This window comes from Balaenoptera borealis (genome assembly GCF_965194805.1).
Source record: "Balaenoptera borealis genome assembly, chromosome: 8".
NCBI classification, from domain to species: domain Eukaryota; kingdom Metazoa; phylum Chordata; class Mammalia; order Artiodactyla; family Balaenopteridae; genus Balaenoptera; species Balaenoptera borealis.
Genome location: NC_138865.1, coordinates 40,903,375 through 40,928,732, shown reverse-complemented (window position 1 = coordinate 40,928,732; position 25,358 = coordinate 40,903,375). Strand labels below are relative to the sequence as shown.

The window sequence follows — 25,358 nt, the reverse complement described above, 5'->3', positions numbered from 1 at the left end:
AAACACAACGGCCCAAAACCTATGGGATGCAGCAAAAGCAGTTCTAAGAGGGAAGTTTATAGCAATACAATCCTACCTCAAGAAACATCTCAAATAAACAACCTAACCTCAAACCTAAAGCAATTAGAGAAAGAAGAACAAAAAAACCCCCCCAAAGTTAGCAGAAGGAAAGAAATCATAAACATCAGATCAGAAATAATTGAAAAAGAAATGAAGGAAACAATAGCAAAGATCAATAAAACTAAGAGCTGGTTCTTTGAGAAGATAAACAAAATTGATAAACCATCAGCCAGACCCATCAAGAAAAAAAGGGAGAAGACTCAAATCAACAGAATTAGAAATGAAAAAGGAGAAGTAACAGCTGACACTGCAGAACTACAAAGGATCATGAGAGATTACTACAAGAAACTATATGCCAATAAAATGGACAACCTGGAAGAAATGGACAAATCCTTTGAAAAGCACAACCTTCTGAGACTGAACCAGGAAGAAATAGAAAATATAAACAGACCAATCACAAGCACTGAAATTGAAACTGTGATTAAAAATCTTCCAACAGACAAAAGCCCAGGAACAGATAGCTTCACAGGAATATTCTATCAAACATTTAGAGAAGAGCTAAAACCTATCCTTCTCAAACTGTTCCAAAATATAGCAGAGGGAGGAACACTCCCAAACTCATTCTATGAGGCCACCATCACCCTGATACCAAAACCTGACAAAGATGTCACAAAGAAAGAAAACTACAGGCCAATATCCCTGATGAACACAGATGCAAAAATCCTCAACAAAATACTAGCAAACAGAATCCAACAGCAAATTAAAAGGATCATACACCATGATCAAGTGGGGTTTATTCCAGGAACGCAAGGATTTTCAATATACGCAAATCGATCAATGTGATACACCATATTAACAAGTTGAAGGATAAAAACCACATGATAATCTCAATAGATGCAGAAAAAGCTTTTGACAGAATTCAACACCCATTTATGATAAAAACTCTCCAGAAAGTAGGCACAGAGGGAACTTACCTCAACATAATAAAGGCCATATGTGATAAACCCACAGCCAACATTGTTCGCAATGGTGAAACTGAAACCATTTCCACTAAGCTCAGGAACAAGAGAAGGTTGCCCACTCTCACCACTATTATTCAACATAGTTTTGGAAGTTTTAGTCACAGCAATCAGAGAAGAAAAGAAATAAAAGGAATCCAAATCAGAAAAGAAGAATTAAAACTGTCACTGTTTGCAGATGACATGATACTATACATAGAGAATCCTAAAGATGCTACCAGAAAACTACTAGAGCTAATTTGGTAAAGGAGCAGGATACAAAATTAATGCACAGAAATCTCTTGCATTCCTATACACTAACAATGAAAGATCAGAAAGAGAAATTAAGGAGACAGTCCCATTCACCACTGCAACAAAAAGAATAAAATACCTAGGAATAAACCTACCTAAGGAGACAAAAGAGCTGTATGCAGAAAACTATAAGACACTGATGACAGAAATTAAAGATGATACAAACAGATGGAGAGATATACCATGTTCTTGGATTGGAAGAATCAACATTGTGAAAATGACTCTACTACCCAAAGCAATCTACACATTCAATGCAATCCCTGTCAAACTACCACTGGCATTTTTCACAGAACTAGAACAAAAAATTTCACAATTTGTATGGAGACACAAAAGACCCCGAATAGCCAAAGCAATCTTGAGGGGAAAAAATGGAGCTGGAGGAATCAGACTCCCTGAATACAGACTATACTACAAAGTTACAGTAATCAAGACAGTATGGTACTGGCACAAAAACAGAAATATAGATCAATGCAACAGGATAGAAAGCCCAGAGATAAACCTAAGCACAGGTGGTCACCTTATCTTTGACAAAGGAGACAAGAATATACAATGGAGAAAAGACAGCCTCTTCAATAAGTGGTGCTGGGAAAACTGGACAGCTACATGTAAAAGAATGAAATTAGAACACTTCCTAATACCATACACAAAAATAAGCTCAAAATGGATTAAAGACCTAAATGTAAGGCCAGACACTATAAAACTCTTAGAGGTATACACTGATGTGTATAAAATTGATGACTAATAAGAACCTGCTGTATAAAAAAATAAATGAAATAAAATTCAAAAATTCAAAAAAAAAAAACCTCTTAGAGGAAAACATAGGCAGAAGACTCTTTGACATAAATTACAACAAGATCCTTCTTGACCCACCTCCTACAGAAATGGAAATAAAAACAAAACTAAACAAATGGGACCTAATGAAACTTAAAAGCTTTTGCACAGCAAAGGAAATGATAAACAAGACGAAAAGACAACCCTCAGAATGGGAGAAAATATTTGCAAACGAAGCAACTGACAAAGGATTAATCTCCAAAATATATAAGCAGCTCAATATCAAAAAAGCAAACAAACCAATCCAAAAATGGGCAAAATACTTAATTAGACATTTCTCCAAAGAAGATATACAGATTGTCAACAAACACATGAAAAGATGCTCAATATCACTAATCATTAGTGAAATGTAAATCAAAACTACAATGAGGTATCACCTAACACCGGTCAGAATGGCGATCATCAAAAAATCTACAAACAGTAAATGCTGGAGAGGGTGTGGAGAAAGGGAACCCTCTTGCACTGTTGTTGGGAATGTAAACTGATACAGCCACTATGGAGAACAGTGTGGAGGTTCCTCAAAAAACTAAAAATAGAACTACCATACAACCCAGCAATCCCACTACTGGGCATATACCCTGAGAAAACCATAATTCAAAAGAGTCATGGACCACAATGTTTATTGCAGCACTATTTACAATAGCCAGGACATGGAAGCAACCTAAGTGTCCATCGACAGATGAATGGATAAAGAAGATGTGGCACATATATACAATGGAATATTATTGAGCTATAAAAAGAAACAAAATTGAGTTATTTTTAGTGAGGTGGATGGACCTTGAGTCTGTCATACAGAGTGTCAGTCAGAAAGAGAAAAACAAATACCATATGCTAACACACATATATGGAATCTAAAAAAAAAAAGGGTTCTGAAGAATCTAGAGGCAGGACAAGAATAAAGATGCAGATGTAGAGAATGGACTTGAGGACACAGGGATGGGGAAGGGTAAGCTGGGACGAAGTGAGGGAGTATCACTGACATATATACACTACCAAATGTAAAATAGATAGCTAGTGGGAAGCAGCTGCATAGCACAGGGAGATCAGCTTGGTGCTTTGTGACTACCTAGAGGGGTGGGATAGGGAGGGTGGGAGGGAGATGCAAGAGGGAGGGGATATGGGGATATATGTATACGTATAGCAGATTCACTTTGTTATACAGCGGAAACTAACACAACATTGTAAAGCAATTATACTCCAATAAAGATGTTAAAAAAAACAAAAACAAAAACAAAACAAAAATACAAAACAAAAAAAAAAACAAAAAAAAACCCAAAACAAAAAGAGCAGGGTGTACACAGAATGGCTCCCGCCACCCCAAAGAAGATCACGGAACAAGCTCACCCAACGAAATGTGTCTGTATCCATGGAAAGACCACAGCCTGAGTGTCTAGAAGGTCATATTCTAGTTCAGATTTAGCTGTGTGTGCTTGGGCACTTGCCGAACTCTCTGGGTCTCATTTTCTTCATCTATACAATAAAGGAGTTTAAAATCATTGTTTCTCAAAGAGGCACTATTGGCATTTGGGGAAATAAACAATTCTTTATTGTTTCAGACCTTCCAAGGCATGGTAAGACATTTAGCACCCCTACCCTTCAGATACTAAGTGCTGGTGGCACACCCAGATATTATGACCACCAAAAATGCCTCCCAATGTTTCCAAATGCTCCCCACAATAGGAGGTGTTACCACCTCTAGCTGGAAACCACTGGGTGTTCCTCAAGTTTCCTCTCACAGTTAATTTTCTCTGAGTCAAGGAATTCCCTGGCTGGAGCTGCTCGCTCTGAGATTTGTGCAGGTGTGGCTCAATCAATGAAAAATCACAACATAAAGGTACCCAAGAGGATTGTGCTTTAAATTTATTTATTTTTATTTATTTATTTTTTATGGCTGTGTTGGGTCTTCGTTTCTGTGCGAGGGCTTTCTCTAGTTGTGGCAAGCGGGGCCCACTCTTCATTGCAGTGCGCAGGCCTCTCACTATCGCGGCCTCTCTTGCTGCGGAGCACAGGCTCCAGACGCGCAGGCTCAGTAATTGTGGCTCATGGGCCTAGTTGCTCCGTGGCATGTGGGATCCTCCCAGACCCGGGTTCGAACCCGTGTCCCCTGCATTGGCAGGCAGATTCTCAACCACTGCGCCACCAAGGAAGCCCTGGATTGTACTTTAAAATAAATGGATTGCTCTTCAAATTAAAGAGTGTGTATCAAAGTATGGCTGAGCATCCCAGATTAAGGTTGTTGCCGGGTTCTAATATAGAGTACGTCCAGAGGGTCTCTAAGGGTAAAAAGAAATGCCTGCACATCTCTGAGCACCCAGAGGGTCTATGAGAAGATGGACCTAGGATATGCATCGAGCAGAGCCTGAAGCAGCAAAGGTGATGCTCTTGCAGTGGGAATACTTTGTACTGATTCCACAAGCTTGCTAAGGGAAATGAGCCAGAAGGGGCAAGTATCTCAGGCAGAAATGGCCCAGGAAAGTAGATTAAAGATGGTGGGAAAATGGTACTGAGGAACTTGATCACCAACATGACTTTGAAGTAGATAGAAATCAATATGCCTTAAGCACATCTGCAAAATCACATCCAACTCAGTAATTTGTATCTACTGTCGCTTCATTGTTGAATCATCTAATGACTGTAAAAGGATAAAACTGGGAGGAAAGCAAAGCTCTTTAAAGCTTCTTAATAGAGCTCAAATTACAGAGTTCTGAAAACAACTTAAAATGTATACCACAGGAGGAAGGACTTATTTTAAGTAAAATAAGACCCAAAATGCCATCAGCCATAGAGGGGAAACTGATTAATTTGATCATATCAAAATAAAAATATTTCTGTTCATTAAAGGACATCATAGTCAAAATAATAGATAAGTTGAAATAACATATTTGCAAAATCTAAGTCTGACAAAGGCTAATATCTAGAATAAAGAAAGAACCCCTACAAATCTATAAGTACATGAGCAGGAATTCCAATAGGAAAATGGTCAAGGAATATCAACAGCCAATTCATAGAAGGGGAAACCCAAAGGCCTCATGTATGGAGAGCTGCCCAAACTCACCAGTAATGAGAGCTGTGCAAACCAAAACTAGAAGATGTCACTTTACACCTATGAGATTAACAAAAAGTTTAGGAAGTCGGATGATTCTATGTGTTGGCAGGGACATGAAGAAATAGAAGTACTTGTACATGTCCGAAGATTCTTGGTGCACGTAGCTCTTCTAGAGAGCAAGCTAGGAGTATTTAGTCTAATATTATTACCCAGCAATCCCATTTCTGGGTGTATATTCTAAAAAACTCCAGGTGCGAAAAAAGATATGGGGCAACTAGGGTGTTCATTATTGATGGGAGCAGTAAATAGCACATGGGCAATGCACCCTACTGGATACTCTGTAGCAACTAAAAGCAACAAAATAGATGTATACCCAGAAATATGAATAGATTCCTCAGTGTTCTGAGCATAAAAAGGAAGTATTAAATGAGTTCTATAGCCCCATTTATTTTATGAAACTTGAGAGTATATACACACAAGACAATACTAATCATTTTATAAGGATGTATGCCAAGTCAAAGATACACATGAACCCAGTTGTTGCCTTTAGGAACAGAAATGGAGAATAATGAAAAAAGGGAAATCAATCAATCAATAGATGGGACCAGTGATGAAAAGTGAGCCACGAACTGGTGATTAACTCAATCTAAGTTTCAAAAGAAACACACATAACACACCTACACATACATGCAAACACACACACATACACATGCCCCTGTGAGCTGGCTATGGACCCCAAAATTTAGGGGATGGTATAACCCAGTGCCTGCTTTTCCGCAGGGAACGGACCACTGATATTAAACTAGGCCATGTCCAATGCAATGTCACCTTGCACAGTTGACGGGTGGCGTTGTTTGTGCTTGTATTGTTTTGGGCGGGCATTTCTCTTTCCAGGAAAACTTGTGAAGTACAATGGCCTTGTACTGCTAAACACAGCAAATAAGTAGCCTGGCAAATGCCAGCAAACTAGAGAAGAAATGCCATGGAAACTGCACAGGGTTGCTGACAAGGTAAATGTCAACGTCTCCCCCATCACATGCCCAGCTTTCTTGTTCCTTAAAGCTTGTCTTTAACTCTGACTTCACCTGAAGCAAAAGGCCGTTTGTAAATGATTAAGGACTTCTAACTTCAAATTTTGTTTTCCATAGAGGAGTTGGGTAAGGAGCCCGTGGTTCTCTCTCCCACATGTGACGATGAGGGTAAAGTTACAACAAATAACATACAGTACATGGGATGGCTTGCGAGAATTTAAATTAAGATTAAATTAAATTAAAATTAAAGAGAATTTAATTGTCAGCAAAATCCAAAGAGTTGAAGCAAAAGGATGAGTGTGATCGGGTGATGGTAAGTACAAAGGGCAAGCATGACAGTGGCACTTCCCCTGGTTTGGAGAGGACTCATTCCAAAAGAACTTGAGATACAGGATGTTACAGCCCCAGGGTCAACTCCTTTGGGAGCCTTCCCTGACTACCCTTGCTGAGTGGGGGGCCCTCCTGGGGTCAGAGCAGGGACCCTGTGTGTCCCTCTGTTTAGACATTAACACATCATCACAGCTTCCTGTTTACTTGTCTGTCCCCTTCCCCTCACAGGGACTTCACATTGCAGTGGCCTGCCACCTAGGAGCTCTTCAATAAATGTTGAGAGAACACATGACAAATACATGGATGAGGTAGTGAAACAACCACTCTTTCCCAAGTACAGAAATAAAGCATACATTGGTGCAATTTAGGCAAGTGCCCTGGTTCACTTAATATATTTAGTGGAGAACTTACTGTGTGCCAGACACGGGGGTACTGCGGTGAAAAAGATCCCCAGAGTTCCACTTCCATGGAATTTAGGTCCTACATAAGGGGCAATGCATAATAAGCCCCCAAACAACTCAACAAGATAATTTCAAATATAAGTGCTTAAAAGACAACAGAACAGGGGCATGAGAAAGAATGATGTGCAGAGAGAGGCTACTTTAGTAGTCCAGGAAGACTTCTCAGAGGAAGTGACATCTGAACGGAGTTCTGAATATCAAGACGGAGCCACAGACCCACAGGGATTGGACACACCAGGCAGAGGAGATAAGAACAGTAATCCTGCCATATTGCTGTTTTGTAGAAGGGACAGGAAAGATATTTGTATCAAGAAAGAACGTAAATAGATTCCTAGGGCTTCATGTGTTTGTTTTGCAATTGGTATTATGAAGACAATGCAAAGCATGTATTGAATATGCTCATTTTATTCAGTGTGTACAGGTGGCAAAACTCTGGGTGGCTGCCTGTTTTATACACTCAGAATATTCTGAAGCTTAAAACATGCTCCTTCAAAGAGTGTTAGCAAACAAGAGGCCAGTAAAAAGTCACATGTCCTCTGCTTTCTAATCATTTACTCCACATTCCCTATCACTCTCTGTAAGCATAAGCAGTTCTGACAAAGCAGATCTTTATCTGCATTTGTAATGATCTCTAGAGCTGCTGTAATACCACCCCGAGCATCAGAGAACTTGATGAATCCAGCTTTTACTGGATTTGCTACAAATGGTTCATGGACACTGCTGCATTTTACAGCTGAAAGGTTTTCTTGAGGTCTGTCAGTTCACTTCCAACTCTACTCTCTCGACGGCATCTGTGAGTATGGTCAGTGATAACATCAACAAGGGATAAAATAGGGCCCTGATCATCTGGATGGAGGCTTTGTGGCTTTATTTCAAACATAAAACAGGATGGAGAGTTTTCCCATTACAGATCCATATTGAGCTTGTCCTTGGACAACTGACCATGATTCACTAATGCCTAAACGCATCCTGAAATCCTCATATGCCAGTCTGTTGCTTGGATTAGTATCGATTTGCTTTTCCCTCATGGAAGACAGTGCACCCTAACTAGGCACTTGCAGTCTTCACAGGGAAGAAGAACTATGGGGTTTGAACATTCCTTAGCTCTGTATAAGAGAGGCAGCTTTCAGAAGCACACACTCTACCTTGGGGCAGATGGAAGGACTATTTCCCATCAGGCTATCACTGTCATTCTAACTTTAAACTTGAGTATCTCCAAGGGTTTTAACACCACTGCCAAAATCTGCTGCGAGACACTAGGTTGCTCCCAGAGGATGGGGGAAAGCAACACAGATAGACTTCAGAATTCTCAGAGAGCACACACACCTGGAAACAGGGTCCTAGGAACTATTTCACAGCACACAGCATCCCATGGGGACAGTGGTGAGTGACAGTGAAACCCCCAGGAGAATGACGGGTGTCTCTCTTAAGCTGTGAATGAAGGTTGGAATTGTGATCAGACAGATGATTGTCTCTCATAAACATGTCATCAGCATCCATGCTACAAATGGCTGGAACACCTGAGTCCCTCCAAGCAGGCCCTGCTGCCAGCTGCCTCCCAGCTGACCCAGGGGAACAGAACATCTGAGTCATCCTTCACTTGGGTCCTGGGCCCGTCCCCATGACGATGCTCTGCCTTGGGCTCTGGAGACAGCTTTCTCTCAAACACTTTCTTCTTACAGGTCGAAACATCCAGAAGCTTACCCTGGGTCCTATATGCTTGCTACTTCCCAATGCCGCACCCTCTGGGGCTTGTTCAACCCTGAGAATAAGTCTCATGAAATTGTCACACAAGTATGACCACCTCATTCAGTATATGAAGACACCGAAGTTTAAAGAGTTTAAATCATTTGTCTATGGTGAAATAACCAGGAAATGGGAATTCAGGTTCAAACTGCAGAATGACAGGCTGTGAGCCTGGTACTCTCCTCACCATACTCCGTGACTAGAAAAGCTGAAGCATTAGATACAGTGCACATATATACACATACTACTCATGTGAATACATATGTATAAATGCTTTGATATTTCACTTCAAAGGTTTGAAAGGACACCTCTTTGACACCTACCTTCCTGGACATAGATTCCCCGCTCAATATTCCCATCACGCCCCACACCTGGTGGTCGGAGCTCAGAGTACAGAACACCCCATATCCCTTCAAAGCTTCTTATAAAGTCAAGCATTCCAGCCCCTTTGAAACAGAGAGTCTGAGCTCTACCTCGGGGCCTTGAGGACCTCCGTTCTTGCAGAGGCCCCTGTGACCACCGCAGCCCAGCCTTCCACCAGGACCCCAGAGGCTTGGGAGGGAAGGGGAGGTGGGGGTCCATTGCTAAGTACCCAGCCCTGCTGGCCTCAAACCATGACACGGGCTGGATGGGCACAGGCTGGGGAGGAGGGAGTCTCTGAACAGCCAAAGCTCTACTGTCCAGTACAATGGTGGGGACGGGCAGCCGTGGCCACACTTACCTTGGACGATACAGGCACCCAGGTAGGCAGCATCTGAAAAGGAGCAGAGCAGTCGACCGTGGAAAATATCTCTTTTAATTTGCAGGTACAAAAGATACCTGCAATGCAAAAGGAGAAAGAGTCGCCCTAAGTTTTGGCCGAGGCCTGGAAGAAGTGGAAGGATTGCTCATGCTTCATCCACCTGGGTCACCAGAGCCCTACCCAAGCCCCCCAGAGGGCAAGCAGAGGAAAACTGGGAGGAGTGCCCAGAGTTCAGAAAACCTGAAGTGTCTGCGGCAGCTCCCAGAGCTGTGTGGCTGGCCCTTTCCAAAGAGATACAGGAAGGATGCAGGAGAGCCACAGGGCCTAGCAGCCACCGTCCCTGGCAGAAAGTCCCACACAAGGACAACCACAGCCGCTGTCACCACCACCAGCACCTCAGGTACAGGCTGCCCGAGCTCTCCGTGGAATGAGGAGTCAGGAATCGGACTCAGTCTACAGAGACTAGTCCCGGGGGCAGACAGACTCATGTTCATCAATCTCAAAAAGACTTGGTTAGGAGGCCAGAGAGCCAACTTATTCACAGCACGAGCGGTCATCTGTTTAGTGTCCTCTCCGCTTCTCCAGGGATGGCAAACAGACGGCCTCAGGGCCAGACAAACCTGATACTGAGTGAAACAGGCTGGGGCTCGGGGCTCGGGAAGCAGAACAGAGGGTGCTGCCTCCCGCGAAGGGGTCAGCCGCTGTGCAGCAGCTCCAGCGCCACGGCGACGGGTTTAGAAGTGAAATCCTTTGAATTTTAAATGTTGCAGCAAACTCTATTTTTGAAAACACTGGAGTGCCAAACGAAAAATACGCATGGGCTTGATTCAGCTGGGGATGGCGGGGGGCGCGGTGCCAGGTCACCACCCCTGGCTCAGGCTCATCTTGTCACTGCCCCCTCTGTTCCTCTACGCTGATCACGCCCTCTTCAGATCTCCTCCTATGTCTCAGCCGGATTGATTCTTTCATTGAAGGCTCAGGCCTGGGGTCTATTGTTTCTGACTAACTTTATAGGTGTGTGCAGATTCTTTCTGTTTATTTTGGAGTTTAAGTCGCAGAGACCAACCTTTTTTTCTTCTTTCCTGGTTCTTGAGGCCAGGTGGGGAGTACCACCCAATCGGTCCCAGTCACTACCTCCAGGGCTCAAATAATCTGATCTTTACTCAGCCTGTGAGTAGCCTCATGCACAACCCCGCTCAGAACGTGTGATTGAGGTACTCAGATCACTCAGGTGCTGGCAGCCCCCCGACCCCCGCCTCCCCAAGTGCTGGAGCTCGCCATCCCGGGACACACAGATGCATTGAAGGGTTCAGTGGCTCCCTGGTGCTTCCACTTGATGAATCTTTATCTCACACCCGCTTTATGCCATGACAGTGCTAGGCACCGGGCACACGATGGAGGTTCAAGTGACACTCTCTGACCCCAACTTTGTATGGAATTGTGTGCAGGACATAAAGGCAGTCCCTAATAAATTTCTTATCTGGAGTTAGTGTACATTTTGTCAAGGGAACAGTATTAACACTGGCCATCAAGGACCCAGAGTATCTCCCTAAACCGGTCCCTCTCACACTTTAGTAAGCTCGTGAATTACCCAGAGATGCTGTTAGAATGTGGATTCTGGTTCAGTAGGTCTGGGTGGGGCCCAAGAGTCCATATTTCTAATAAGCTCCCCAGTGATGCTGAGCTGCAGGCCCATGGACCACACTTGAGTAATAAGGCTCTAAACCAGAGGTTCTCAGAGGGACTGCATGTTAGAATCACCTGGGGGAGCTTTTAAACAATACCAACGTGGACCCTACCCTAGACCCAATTAAATCAGAATCTAGGTCCTCACAAAAATGTGTATATGAATGCTCATAGCAGCATTCTTCATAATAGCTAAACCAAATGCTCATCAAATGATGAAAGGATAAAAGAAAGTGATATATCCATACAATGGAATATTATTCAGCCATAAAAGGAATGAAGTACCTACTGATGCACGCTACAACATGGAAGAACCTTGAAAAGATTAAGCTAAGTGAAAAGTCAGATATAAAAGGCCACATATTATATGATTCCATTTCTATAAAATTTCCGAATAGACAAACCTACAGAGACAAAAACAGAGCTTAGTAGCTGCCAGGGGCTGGGGGGAGTGGGGCATGGGCAAAGACTGCTTGAATACTAGGTTTCCTACTGCAGTGATAAAAATGTTCTAGAAGGAAATCACAGTGATGGTGGCACAACTTTATGAACATACTAAACCCACTGAATTGTACACTCTAATATCTGCCTAAAGAAGCTAATACTTTTGAAAATCCAATTGCCTTAGAGTAATGGTTCTTAAAATTTGACATGCTTTAAAATTACCTGGAGGGCTTGTGAAAATACAGATTGCAGGGCCCCAACCCAGGTCTGGGGCAGAGGTCAAGTTCCCAAGTGATGCTGTTGCACTAATCCAGGGACGTGACCTTGAGGACCACGGCCCTAGATCGCTCACAATGCCAAGGTCGCACAAATACTTGAGATGATGAAATCTTTCCTTTCTTAAAGAATGTAAGCTACCTGGCTAAATGCCACCAAGTTTCTTTTCTGCGTGCTGCACGTATGCATTGAACAAAAAGCATTCCTTTCCAGGTTTTGGTGAGTTTAGTAGTGGAAAATAGTTTCAAATAAATATTTACTGATGAATGAGACGTTTGGGTTCTGATCCCATAACTCAGAAACTGAGTTTGACAAAAGCTTCCTGAGAAAAGAAAATCCGCTTTCACAACAGCTGAGTTTGGGTCCTTGCTCATATTAGTGAACTCTAGAGATAATCATGGATTATTATGGATTCCACATAATCCACTGAGCCTTACAAATGGCTTCAGGTTCAGATACTCATTTTTTAATATAATAGCCACCAAAATAATAATAATAATAATGCATTTTCCTTCAGTCTCACCCCTCCCTGCATGAAAGAATTAAGCAACAAAAACACAAGAGGATCTGGGGCATACATTATTACGCCACCGTTAATGATATGCTTCTCTATCTAACATGAATTTAAAGGTGGTTCTTACTAAAAATTTAAAACCAACATGCTTTTATTACATTCAATTGTATATAGCATTTACAAATGCCTCAGAAATCTAAAGGATTGTAAGGTGACTGTGTAAATGGAGAGATAAAAGAAGGATTAAAAAAATGATTTCAAATATCCTTTTTGGTGAGTATTTTTGTTGTTTTGCTCTTTTAAAACTGCTTTTTTCTCAATGTTTCTTTACCCCTAAGCCTGGTCATGAATGTGATCTTAGCTTCTCATTTATTAAATTCTTAAATTTTAGATTAATCTTATGATAAAATAACTTATCAAACAATAAAAACTAAATTCTTTTAAGATAGGGTTTAAATCATAAGTACCTCAGTCATTCCACAGTTTGTAGATTCCTTTTGAATTCTAAGGACTGTGTGGACTCAGAAAAGCCCATTTCTACCTGTATCGTCTAAATTTCCTTTGGAGACATAAAAATGTTCACAATGTCGCAGAATTCATACCTCAGTTATTCAGACAAATTCAGGGAAGTGCTAGCAAATTCAATTGAGAGGGATTTAACTAAAACTTTGTACCCTTTTACTTTCAAATGGGACTTTTCTCAACATCACCAACCAAAGACCCATCCTTAATTTATATTGTGACACATATTCAATTTTTATCCTCTGGACAAGATTTTAAAGAAAACAAGTGACAAAAGTGAGCCATTTTGGCCCCTGATGAAATAATGCCTGGCATTAGTATTTGATTTGATCTTCCTAGTTACACTGTTAGCACCCAGAGGGTAGGACAAATATCTTTATTTATTTATTTAGGTGGCTCATATAGCCCTTGCAGACAGCAGGAACTGAGGAAGTACTTAACAAATAAATGAATAAATTTTTCAAGCCAAAAGCAGGCCAAAGCCACATACCATTTGATTCCATGTATATGAAATGTCCCAAACAGGTAAATCCATAGAGACAGAAAGCAGATGAGTGGTTTCCAGGGTCTGGGGGATGGGAGAGTGGGTAGTGACTGCTAATGGGTACAGGCTTTCTTTTTGGGGTGATAAGAAATGTTCTGGAACTAGATAATGGTGATGGTTGCCTTACATTGTGAATGTACTTCATGCTACTGAAACGGTGAAAAAAATTTATGTTACGTGAATTTTACCTTAATTAAAAAAAAAAAAAAAAAAAGCAGGTCAGATTGCAAAACACCAACCACTACTTACAATGTCCATCATCTCCTTTCCCATGCTTACCCTGCCCCATCCCCAAGCACAAACCTCCACCAATGGCTGTGCACAAATTACTAACAGAGAACGGCTGCCTCCCAACATCACCTTGTGTCACTATGGTGGAGCTTTACCACACCCTCGTGGATAATGAGAGAGCACAATACCCTAGAACCCAGCACATGACTCTGCACATGGTGATCAATGTCAACTGCCTTTGCTTCTCTGCTGCATTCGGACCCACACAGATTATTCTGAGAGATGACTAGACACAATGGCTTTTTTCGGTCACCAGATCAGAGCTTCATTAAGAGCTAAGCACACATGGGCTCTTCTCCATCCACCGAGTTGGCCCTCTTGGGACCCTGCTCAGTGGCATTGGCCAAGGCTGTTCACGGAAGCCAAACCCCCAGAAGGTGGACTATTTGCTACGTGGCCCTGGCCTGAGAACCAGAAAACGCAGAGAGTTGGGCTGAGAAGAGTCTACAAGGAGAGGGAAGCTGGCTCCGCAGTTGGTCATTTAGCAAGCGGAACGTGGGATGACAAAACAGTCCATCATTCTATCAAGGGACCTTTTCCCTTCAGAAAAGCTTAGATCCAAAAGACAGGTCCCAGGGGCTGCACTAGCTATGAATTTGCCCATATCCTAAGCGCAGTCGTCTTCTATTTATTTTTAGCATCCCACTGTCAGGTGCTTTCAGAGAGCACCTCCTCCTTAAACCCACTGCTTTTTTGTGCAGTTAATTACACTCCCAATGACAACGGTTTGAAAAGTCCCAAGACAATTAAGTGTAAGAGAAACATTCCAAGCCAAATGCTGAGCTGAGCGCCTGCTTGCTGGAGACACTCCGCTCTAGACAAGAGTAAAACTCAGAGGCCCTGGCTGGTTCAAGGGGCATGTTAAACATACAAACAAACAAAAAAATACCTGGTGAGCTCTTCTTTAATCTTCAAGGGTTCGTGTGGGTAGAATTTCACTCTAAAGCACATGGTGTATGGTGGATGAGCTGAAACGTCATAAAGAAAAAGCATGAGAAAAGCAGCAAAAGACCATGGACTCAAACACACACAGGAGAGTCAGCCAGGAAGCCTTCCAGCCTAGCCTGGGGGGAGGGGCAGGGGGATTTTCTGAAAGAACAGATATTATGCCCAAAAAAACGAAGCAACAGTGACAACAAAACTCAATGGAAATGCTTGACAAGACACCTAAAGCAAACTCAGGATACAGGCAACCTAGTCAGTCAGCACAGCTTTCCATGTCATGGCTCTTTCCTTCTCTCCAGGTCACAGATTCAAATAACATTTTCTCTTCCATTCTTCCCATTCTCTTCTGACAGATAAATTGTTTGTAAGTACCACTCAGGTTTTTGGCCTAGTGAAATATTTTTTTGGCCTATGAGGTGGAAAAATGTCACTGCACATGACTAGTTTTCCCAAAGTGATGGCGCTGTTGACCTAAAATCAGGATTTTAAAAATGGAGTCGCCATGCACAGATCCTACTTCGTATAATTTTAGGATTATTTTAGTGTTATCTATCAATGAGGCAGTTGCTTGCATGAAAAGAAACACTTTTATAACTTCCTGCTTTGTCTAAATCAGGATAGCACTATGCAGCCTGAAATTCTGGTTGAGGTTCATTGATTCTGGAATGTTCTAAGTGCATTAAAACTTCCAGAACTCAATAGCCAGCCAAGGGGATTCTATAGGATTTCTTTTAATTATAAGACCACTGTTGACTTGCGATATTAACATAATAAATGCACACAAGTGCAGTAAGATGCATTCAGATTTCAGTTAGTATATAAAACGAGCATGTTAAAATCAAAGAAATACGATGGTTAGTATTATTATTTCTATGGATCTGACATACCCACTCATTATTTGTCTCTGTATCAGTATGGCTGCTTGGGATCAGCTCTGAGACTACATCCAAATGTGAATATCAAACAGCACCCTATTCTGTCTCAAATCTTCTTTCATAATCAGCAGGGGTTAAATCACCAGCCAATTCTACAACATCTGGGGCTATTCTGTATGTAGACAAATTCTTTATGTAGAAAGAACTATCGGCATCAAAAATGAATGTATAAGAGGATAATTTAATATGGAAAACAATTATTTAAAATAGTTTGAAAGAAAGTATCCAAATCCCAGAAAAACATAGCAGCATCTTGCTGGATATTTCAGCAGAGAAAAACTGATTAAAAATATACACACACACACACACACACACACACACACACACCGATGTCAGAACCCTCCGCTCAATGCTCCACTTCCCCACCAGAAACTAGCAAATTTCTTAACTGAGTTGGGCGCTCCTAACCTGACCCTGTGTTCCCTAGATTTAAGAAAGGGAACATTTTTCTGGAGCACTAGGAGAAAATGAACACCTCTTATACAGCAAAGAAACAATGAAGAAAAATACAAATGATTCTTAAGTCATTCATCTTTCACGATATCTAGAAACTCAATTTTGATTCAAAATATTTTATCTTTATACATTCCCCAGATTTCTTTCAACTTGTTTAAATCATCATCTCAAAAGAATAAAAACTAATAGGTTTTTTTTTATTATAAAACCTCTGGAGTGTCCTTAATAGAAATGTTGAGACAGTTTTTATAAGAGCAACAGAGTAAAAAAAAAAGAAAATAGCATAAAAGATAAAGACTTTTTCTCCCTTCTTTCTTTCTTTCTTCTTTCTTTTATTAAAGTCCTCAAAATTAAGACATGTTTAAGCACAACCAATGAAGCTAGATAGACAGATGATAGATAGATGATAGATAGGTAGATAGATGGATACTGATGGACAGACAGATGCATGAGCCGTCCCCTCTCACTTCCCTTCACTTTGTCTCTATTCCTGCCCCTTCTGTTCCTCAAGTCCCCACCCCACCCAAAACTCTCCAACCACTGTTAACAACCACTTCATCTCTATGCTTCCCCACTTTTGCCATCCTCACACAAACTATATGCCAACATGATTACATACGTAATATTTAAAATATAATTTATTCTCACAAAACAAGATCATACTATGTATTGAATATGTTTCTCTTGCTTTTCTCATTTAACTCTCTAGCCTGCCCATCCATCTAGGGCAGTAGATACAGATCTAACTCATTGTCTATAATAACTGCATAACAGTTCATATGATACATTAGAATTTACTCAACTATTCTTTTTTAATCATCATTCAGGTTGTTCCCACATTACAATACAAGCAATTCTATAATGTAAATTATATATATATTATATATAATAATAATGTATATTATATATATCATTAAATGCATGTATTTTTATTCCATGTATCATTAACTATTTCATATATTATTAAATATATATATTTTAATGGAGACTCCCAATATTTGAATTTTGGGGAATAAAATCAGCTGACAGAAGGCAAACAGAGGAAAGGAGGATCACAGAAGGCAGACCCAAACGAGAGCTGTCATTTTCTCTTCTACCTGGTCAGCATATCTGCTTGCCATGTCCTAGGCTGGCTTCAACAGGAATCTGGGCTCATCGGATAGGATACAGATTAGGACTTGCATTCCTCCTAAGGGATCAAGCAGTGAGGCTCAGAGGTGGCTCCCCAGGCAGCCACCTTTGAATACCCTGACTGTCGGAAGTCCTATCACCCAGCCATCCTTGTTCCAAGACCTGAGGCTCCAGAATGATCTAATGCTTCTCCCACATGGAGAGCCCTTCCACCATCTGAAGACAGAGCTTACGGTTCTTCTGAGTCTTCTCTAAAATAAACATCCCCAGTTCTTTTAGCTGTTCCTCATATGAAACAGTTTTGAGTGCCCTCACCCTGGGTGTATTCTTCCCTCCTCTGTGCTTCCTCAAGCACAGGGCTCCAGGGGTTGCCAGAGCTGCTCAGGTGAGGGGACCATCACCGGCCTCACTTTGGACATAATTGTTGCTCACCCTCCACAGCCTCATCTCAGTGTTGACTCGCTCTGAGTCTACAAAAGACCAACAGCTGGAATTCTTTTCATATATGCTGTTGCTAAGCCACACAGAAAAAAGTCACTAAGCATCTTGCCATTTGCTAGGATGTGATCATGGAAGAAACGAATACAAGGTACTAGTGATATGCTCACCACTAGACCCCTTATCAGAGAAGGGATGCGAGCAGGTAGCAGAAAAATCAGGAGGCGGCACTTTTCAAGTCTGAAATTTTCTACCCATTTTCTTCCACCATCATATATACCCCTACGGTTGTCTCATATTGATCCAGCATCACTGACACTAAGGAATGCTTCTTCACAGGGTTGGGGGAGGCTGAAAAGATAAATAATTTCCCCCAAAAATGTTGATCTAGTTATAGATGACAAGATTTATGAGGGAATGGGCCTATATGTCTTGTTCAGCTTTCTATCCCCAGAGCTAATTATTGATAAAAGATTGACTCTCTGCCTGTCTGGCTGAATGAATGAATGATGATGCCCAACCTCTGAGGCAGATGTCAAGGCGAACAGCCAGACGTTGCCATCACATTCATCCCATCAAAATACTAGTCTAGAAGGTCTACCGTCTGAATCACTATAGCAATTTCTAGGATTTATATTTTGAAAATCTCAGGTCCTACAATTCAGCCTCTGCCCTTCAACATCTGGAACAAATTCAGGGACTCTGGAGTTGGTTCGAATAGCTACGTCTAGTGGAAGGATTGATTAATTCAATCAACAAAAATTTTGAGTACCTACTAGGTAACAGGCCCAGGTTTAGATATAAATACAAGCAATTCTGTCTTCACGGAGGACACATTCTAGTGGGGTAAACAGGTATAAAATCAAAATAAATAAGCAAAACATATAGGATATTGAAGGTCATAAATGCTATGGAGGAGGATAAAGGATTTCAGGGGTGAGGGAAGACCACCCCCACCCATTCCCTTTTTCTCATCTCCACGCAATCAAATCCACAAATGTAAGTGCAATTCTCTTTACTACCTTCTAGAAAACTAAACAAGGGGGGAAATACAACTATTTAAAAATTTTAATCATTAAACAACCCCCCCATGTGTGTTGGCAGTGGTTTGGGGTCAAAACACCAGCCGTGTAAATGCCGGAAAAGGAGCTTTCCCAGGCTCCAGGTGATAGCCGGCATGTGCTCCCCGGTATGAATCTAAGGTCGAAATCCCCTTTTGGAGACGAGCCTACCCCTTCTCCTAGCAGCTCAGTGTCTCTGCCATTCCAGCTTCCATGTTTTTTATTCTTCAGCTACAGGGAGAGAGGAAGGAAGCAAAGGATGCCTCTTACCTGTGCCAAACGTTTGGCGCAGAATCAGAGTTGGAAATGTCTGATGAAGGAGCTATCTGCAGAGCAGGAAACACCTGGCACGGAGGTAGCACGCAGGCAATAAAGCCCACACTCTGCTCAGGGCCCTTCCCCGACTGTGTCGTCATGAAGAGCCACTGTGTGGCTTTACTAGATTGGGAAGCATGGTCACCCCACGGGGGGCAACACCATAGTTCATTTCTCCTGTAGTACTAAGGCTTTGGCATCAGTGATAGAAGCACATGGGGTGGTGGGAACCCCAAATCCCCCAGGGTATGAGTGCCCAAACTTCAAAAGGGACTTCAGACAGTGACCTTGAGCAAGACACTTAACTTCTCTGTTTCCTGCTTTGGAAGAGGGAACAGCACCGGGGTTCATGTCGACCTCCCCAGAGGTGTTCGGACAGATCCAGTGGGCTCTTGGTACATGCACATGGCACAATATCCCAACAAACAAAAGCTCACGTTTAGGTAAACACTCCTACTAGAAGAAGAGAAGGAAAGGGGAGGTTGGAAATGGGAGGGAAGAGATGGAGAAGACTGAATTGTACTTAAGTCAACAGCTGAAAAGCATTTACGCAGCCATGTAAGTGTTAACAATGAGAAAACCGCTGCGGAGCAGAGAAGGGGAAAAATGCAAAAATCCCCTTTAAAATGCCAGGAGCATGTATTTGCACTGAAAATGGCAGGGCTCCTCTCTCACAGCCCTCTGTCACCTGCCAGACGAGGGCTGGGGAGGCCAAGCGTCACCACAGGGCAGCTTAGGGGCCCCTTTTTGCATCAGCAGATCTCAGGGTATTATCATTTGGGTGGTTTGTTAACATTGAGAACACGGGGAGAGGAACAGCCGTTTATAAAGCAGAGTCAGACTTCCTCATCTCCACTTTGAAACCTTGCCCAGAAATGGGGATGGGGATAGGAAACGATTAGGTGAGCAGGCTCCCTAAAATGAAAATGAAAAAAATGACTTTCTATTTTTAACCAAAAACCATCCTCAAACGTTTGTAAAAGCAAATCGCATTTTTTTGCTTGTTTGTTTTTTTCTAGTGAAACATCCCTTAGCAGCTTTCCTTAAAATGCTGTGGTCTTCCTCCAATCACCGTAAAGAACAATAGAAAAACAAAAAACATAACTTTGGGAATATACACATAAACTCATGATCTTTCTCATACACATTCTGGTTGACAGCTATGAAAAACTTTCACAAACTCCTTCAAACAGTAGTTAAGGCATAGAGCCCGTAGCTCTGGCAGGCAGTTGTTAGGGCAATACCCACACCTGGAATATGTCTCTCTTATGACTCCCTCCTCTGGGGCTCCATTGGGCAAAAAAAAAAAAAAAAATGTGACCAATTGTCAGACTCTTTCAGACTCTGGAGAAATATTTCAAAGGGTTTGGTTGCAGAAAGGACCCCTAACACCCCACAAATAAGAGGCTTACATTCCAAAGGACTCCAACTAGGTGTCAGGAGTTCCTGGCCTGTTCAGAACAACTGACACCTTTTTATTCCCAACCAAATGAACACTGTCCCTCCCAGCTCCTTCCAGGGCTTTTAGAGTGAGAGCTGAGGACCACACCCCACCTCTCCGCTGGGCAGCAGCCCTCACAGGGATGCTGATGAGCGGCGCTCCGTGATGAAACAGCTCAGGAGCACACACTCTTTCTGCGCATGTGCAAAACGACACAGCGCCAAAAGGGCAAAGCATTACTCACTCACTCATTTACCGAGCTATAACTCTTGGGATATGATCAAATAAGCCAGCCACAGAGAACTGCTCTCTTAACGACTGCTCTCTTCTAGTTGGAAGTGATTATTATCATTCAGCAACAACTGTTAACTATCATCATCAACAGCAGGGATAATCCCTCCATCCCTCTTTTACTGAAATGACAAGCAGCAGCCTCCAAGATGTTACTGGTACCGCATCTCCTCTACTTCTAAAGCAGGGATTTTTAAAAAAATTTATTTAATTCATCCTCCTCCTGTTATAGCTCTCTCTTATGCCTTAATCATACACACAGGCATGCCCACATACACACACATGTGCACAGAATGAAGTCACACTCTAAGAACTCTGTTAGAGGATACTGGAGTGCTGAGAAGCTCTCTCACAAATACTTGTTCTTGGAATTCTCCGACTGCCTATGCTGCTCAAGAGAAGCTCCAACAGGGACTTGGATATCCAACATGTTTAATCTCAAATTCACCATTTGGACAAATGGCTACAGACAAACTTAAAACTCTCAGCTTACATTTCTTCATCTGTAAGATGGGGATAATAATGCAACCAGCCACCTAAAGTAGGGATCTGCAAAATTTCTCTATAAGGGGTAAGGCAGTAAATATTTTTCACTTTGCAGGCCTCAAGATCACTATCTCAACTACTCCCCTCCGTTGTTGTAGCGTGAAAGCAACCTCAGGCAAGATGTAAACAAATGGCATGATGTGTTCCAATAAAACACGGAAATCTGAATTTCATGTACTCCTCATATGGCACAAAATATCATCTTTTCTTTTTTTCTTCCAACCATTTAAAAATATGGAACCTATTCCCAGCCTGTGGCCACACAAAACCAGACAGCAGGTTGGGTCTGACCCAGGGGCCCTGTTAGAGACCACTATGAGAATGGCACGAGTTAATAAGGTTGAGCACTCAGCAGGCTGCCTGAGACCTTCACACTCAACCCATAGGAGTTATTACTACTCTAGAGGTTGAAGAAGAAACCGACCTGGATGAGGTAGAGCCCTCCAACTTGACCTAAGTCCTATATCTTGGTTCAAAAGGTGAGAGGGGGACTGTCATTTTTCAGGAAGGAGTGGGGATGGAATACACAAGAAATAGGTGCACATATGAAGAGATATTTGGCAGTCCTGCTTCTAAAGAAGAGCTTTGCTGCCTGGGACTAGGGTGCAGTGACCTGAGAATTTCAGCCAAAAAAAGTTAGCAAAAGTACATGAAACTTAAGGCAAGAGATCCAGGTGCCTGCTTGCTACAGATGTTGTGTAACTAACTGGCCCCACAGGAGTTATGCTGGTTGGCATAAATCAACTAGTAATAATAATAATAATAATAACAGCCCAATGCAATTACTTATGTAACTTAGTACTGAGATTTTTTTACTACAAAACTGCATCTAAAAATGAGGCATTATAAAGTATTTCCAAACAAAGGGAAACGGATATGAATAGAGCTTTCCTAACCTGGTTGACCCACGTTTGAACCACCTCTAGTACTGACATACCAAGCATGGAATCTCTTGGCCCATCATGGTTATCATTCAGACTTTTATGCTGCCAGCACGCTTGTAGTTTTGAATCACGTGGTCCGTTATGAAACAACATGGGCACTCCTGAAGGAAGAAGGAAGCCCTGAAAGTATCTCCCCGGTGACATAAGGGCTTCTGCTGGAGGATACTCCTTTTCCTCTGCTTTTTCCACCACTCCTGCCACATTCCCTCCTTCCCACAAGGAGTGCTGGGTCCTCCCCGAAGCCCACCACTGTACCCAATCAAAATGACATCAATGTCACCACCAACCACACCATAAGGATAAGGTTAAAAATTAGAAATCTGTGGCTTATTAAATGTACACATCATTTAGAATTGCACATTATAAAGTTAAGGGTTTTTGTCATTACTTTTGTTATCATTATTTCTATCCATGTTGGAAAATAAAGAAAGAGCACAATGTGGAAATTATTTATAGGCCCAAACTGCACAGACTTTTTGAAAGAAGGATCAAAAATGGAAATTTTGGATGAAATAGTTGAACCTGGGAGAAAAAGAGAAAGTTGGCCAACCCTACTGAGCTGTGACTAGAATAAAAGAAACCTGCTCCCAAAGCTGGAAAGAAGCATTGGAAAGAAGAAAACTGGAAAGAGCAAAACCAGCCAAGACTAATCCACAGCGACTGGGAACTTAGTGTCACGTACTTGATTATGCAATGCGTTTTGTTCAGATGTGTGTGTTTTGCTTTGTTTTAAAGAACATAGCAAAAAAAAATAAAAATAAAAAAAATAAAGAACATAGCAGTTTAAATTCTTCTGCCTGCTCCCTAAAAGTATTTTGATTCTAGTCAACAAGCATTTATTATGAACTGATCACATGCCTGGCCTTGTAGTAAGCCATGGACCAAGTAAAGAAATCTTCCAAACTAAATACTGGGGAACTGATTAGATGAGCATGTATATACACATGAGGGCATTGGGACAGGCTGCCCCAACAGGTCTAGAGATGGGGTTACTGAGACCATGAGTGTTTGGAGAAGTAAAATGTGTGAAGCTTTACTGTCAGAAGCATATGGTCAAGTTCAGCAAAGAAGAACACATATACAAAGGAGGAAAAATGAGCCACAAAACAAAAGCATGAAGGTCACCCAAAGAGTAAATAAGAATGCTGAAGGGTGTGGGAAATCTAAATTGAGGTGCTCGGTGCAGTGAGCTGGGTAGTGTCCCCCCACATTTCATATCCACCTGAAATCTCCGAATGTGACACTATTTGGAAACAGGGTCTTTGAAGGTGTAAGTAATTAAGATGAGGTCATACTGCATTAGGGTGAGCCCTAAATCCAATGACTGATACCTTTATAAGAGAAAGGAGAGGGAAACTTGGACACAGACACGGAGAAACACAGGGAGAAGGCAATGTGAAGGTGGAGGCAGACACTGGGGTGATGCAGCTACAAGCTGCGGAAGGAATGCCAAGGCTGGCCAGCAACGAGCAAGAGCTAGAAGAGCCTTCAGAGGGAGCATGGCCCTGTTGACATCTTGATTTCGACTTCTAAGCCTCCAGAACTGTGGGAGAATAAATTTCTATTGTTTTAAGCCAGCCAGTGTATGGTAGTTTGTTATGGCAGCCTTCGGAACTAATAATACTCAGCAAAGGGAATAATTGGAAGAACAGAATTGGGAGTCAGGCATCAACTGTCCTCATGAATGGGTATGGACCTGTGGCTGTTCTCCTATTCCTAACACCAGAACAAAGTCTATGCTCCTGGTATTCTCTGCCTATGCTACAGAGGAATATATGCTCCTTATTGACAAAATCATTCAGCAGCTAGGGACCTATTCATTAGGTTAGCCCCCAGGACTACGGAAAAGCTAAGGAATGCTACATAAACATGAAGTTTCATAAATATTACCAGAGACACAAATTACACGCCGTCTCAGGCTTCCATGAAAGACCACTGTAACTTAGGGGAGGGAGCACAAAAGACATCAGCCAGCAACTTGACTCAACATTGCTCTTATGGCTGAATCAAATCAATGTGTTACACAGAGGATGGGGTCTTCCCCACCTTGATTTGCATGCGGAAGCCATTTCCAAGAACCCCTGTCCCTTCACAGAGCTTGGCAGCAGCATAGTACCTGATAAATAGAGCAAGAATAAGATCTTAACTACTCTGGTGGGCTAATCAGGCACCAGCCAGGATTAAGCAGAGAGCCTCTTTAGAAGACTAAATGCGCTTTCTTTCATCTAGGTCTCTATTTCTATTGTACATGCTTAATGCACTTTGATTCCTTTTCTTCCTCTCTATCTTCATTCCTTTCTTGACTTTTGCGCAAAGCTTCCTCAACTTTTGCGTAAAGCTTCCTCTTCTTTTATTCTCTCTTTTTTATTACCAAGTGATACATGAATATATTCTCACTGTAAGAGATCTGAGTAAAATATAACTATATGTAATAAAACATGAGGACCTCACTTCTCTCTACCTCATTCTCTTCCCCAGTGGTAACCACAGTCAGTATATATCTTTTTAGTCCTTCTTCCGTGCACTTACATATTCATATAAAATAACCTTTTTATTTTCATATAAATGGATCATTTTATATGTGGAATTTTACTTGCTTTTTAAACTCTACTATATATGTAATAAATATTTTGATGTCAATAATATATGTCTGTTTCATTCCTTTAAATGACTACATGTACTCCACATAATTTATTTAGCCTTGCCAAAGTTTCTAGGCTTTTTATTGCTTCCAATTCTCAGTGTTATAAGCAATACTGCAGTGGACCTCCTTGCACATATATTTGTTACAGAATCAATTTTGCTTTCAATAGATTCATAGAAGTGACACTGGATCAAAAGAGATAGGCATTTTTAATCTTGAAAGATACGGCCAAATTTCCCTCCCAAATGGCTTTACCAGTTTATACATTCCCACCAGAAGTGTTACCCCCATCCACAGCAACTGGATATTATCAATATTTAGAATTTTCTCAGAATAATAAACAAAAATATCTTGTTTTAATTTGCATTTTTCTTGTT

At 41.7% G+C, this 25,358-nt stretch overlaps 1 protein-coding gene and 1 long non-coding RNA gene across 5 annotated transcripts in view; one reads left to right on the top strand and one right to left on the bottom strand.

The window, feature by feature from the left end:
- The window catches only part of FRMD3 (FERM domain containing 3), a 380,805-nt gene that overhangs the window by 91,816 nt on the left and 263,631 nt on the right, over positions 1–25,358 (bottom strand). For all 4 annotated transcript variants that reach the window (XM_082401188.1, XM_082401187.1, XM_082401186.1 and 1 more), the window contains 2 exons: positions 14,724–14,802; positions 9,537–9,634 (listed from right to left, as the gene is read on the bottom strand). In XM_082401188.1, the coding sequence (XP_082257314.1) occupies positions 9,537–9,634; positions 14,724–14,802 (177 nt within the window). The remainder of the gene's footprint in view (positions 1–9,536; positions 9,635–14,723; positions 14,803–25,358) is intronic.
- LOC309633029 overlaps positions 1–25,358 on the top strand; it is a 329,590-nt gene that overhangs the window by 257,610 nt on the left and 46,622 nt on the right. The gene's annotated exons all lie outside the window — the stretch shown is intronic.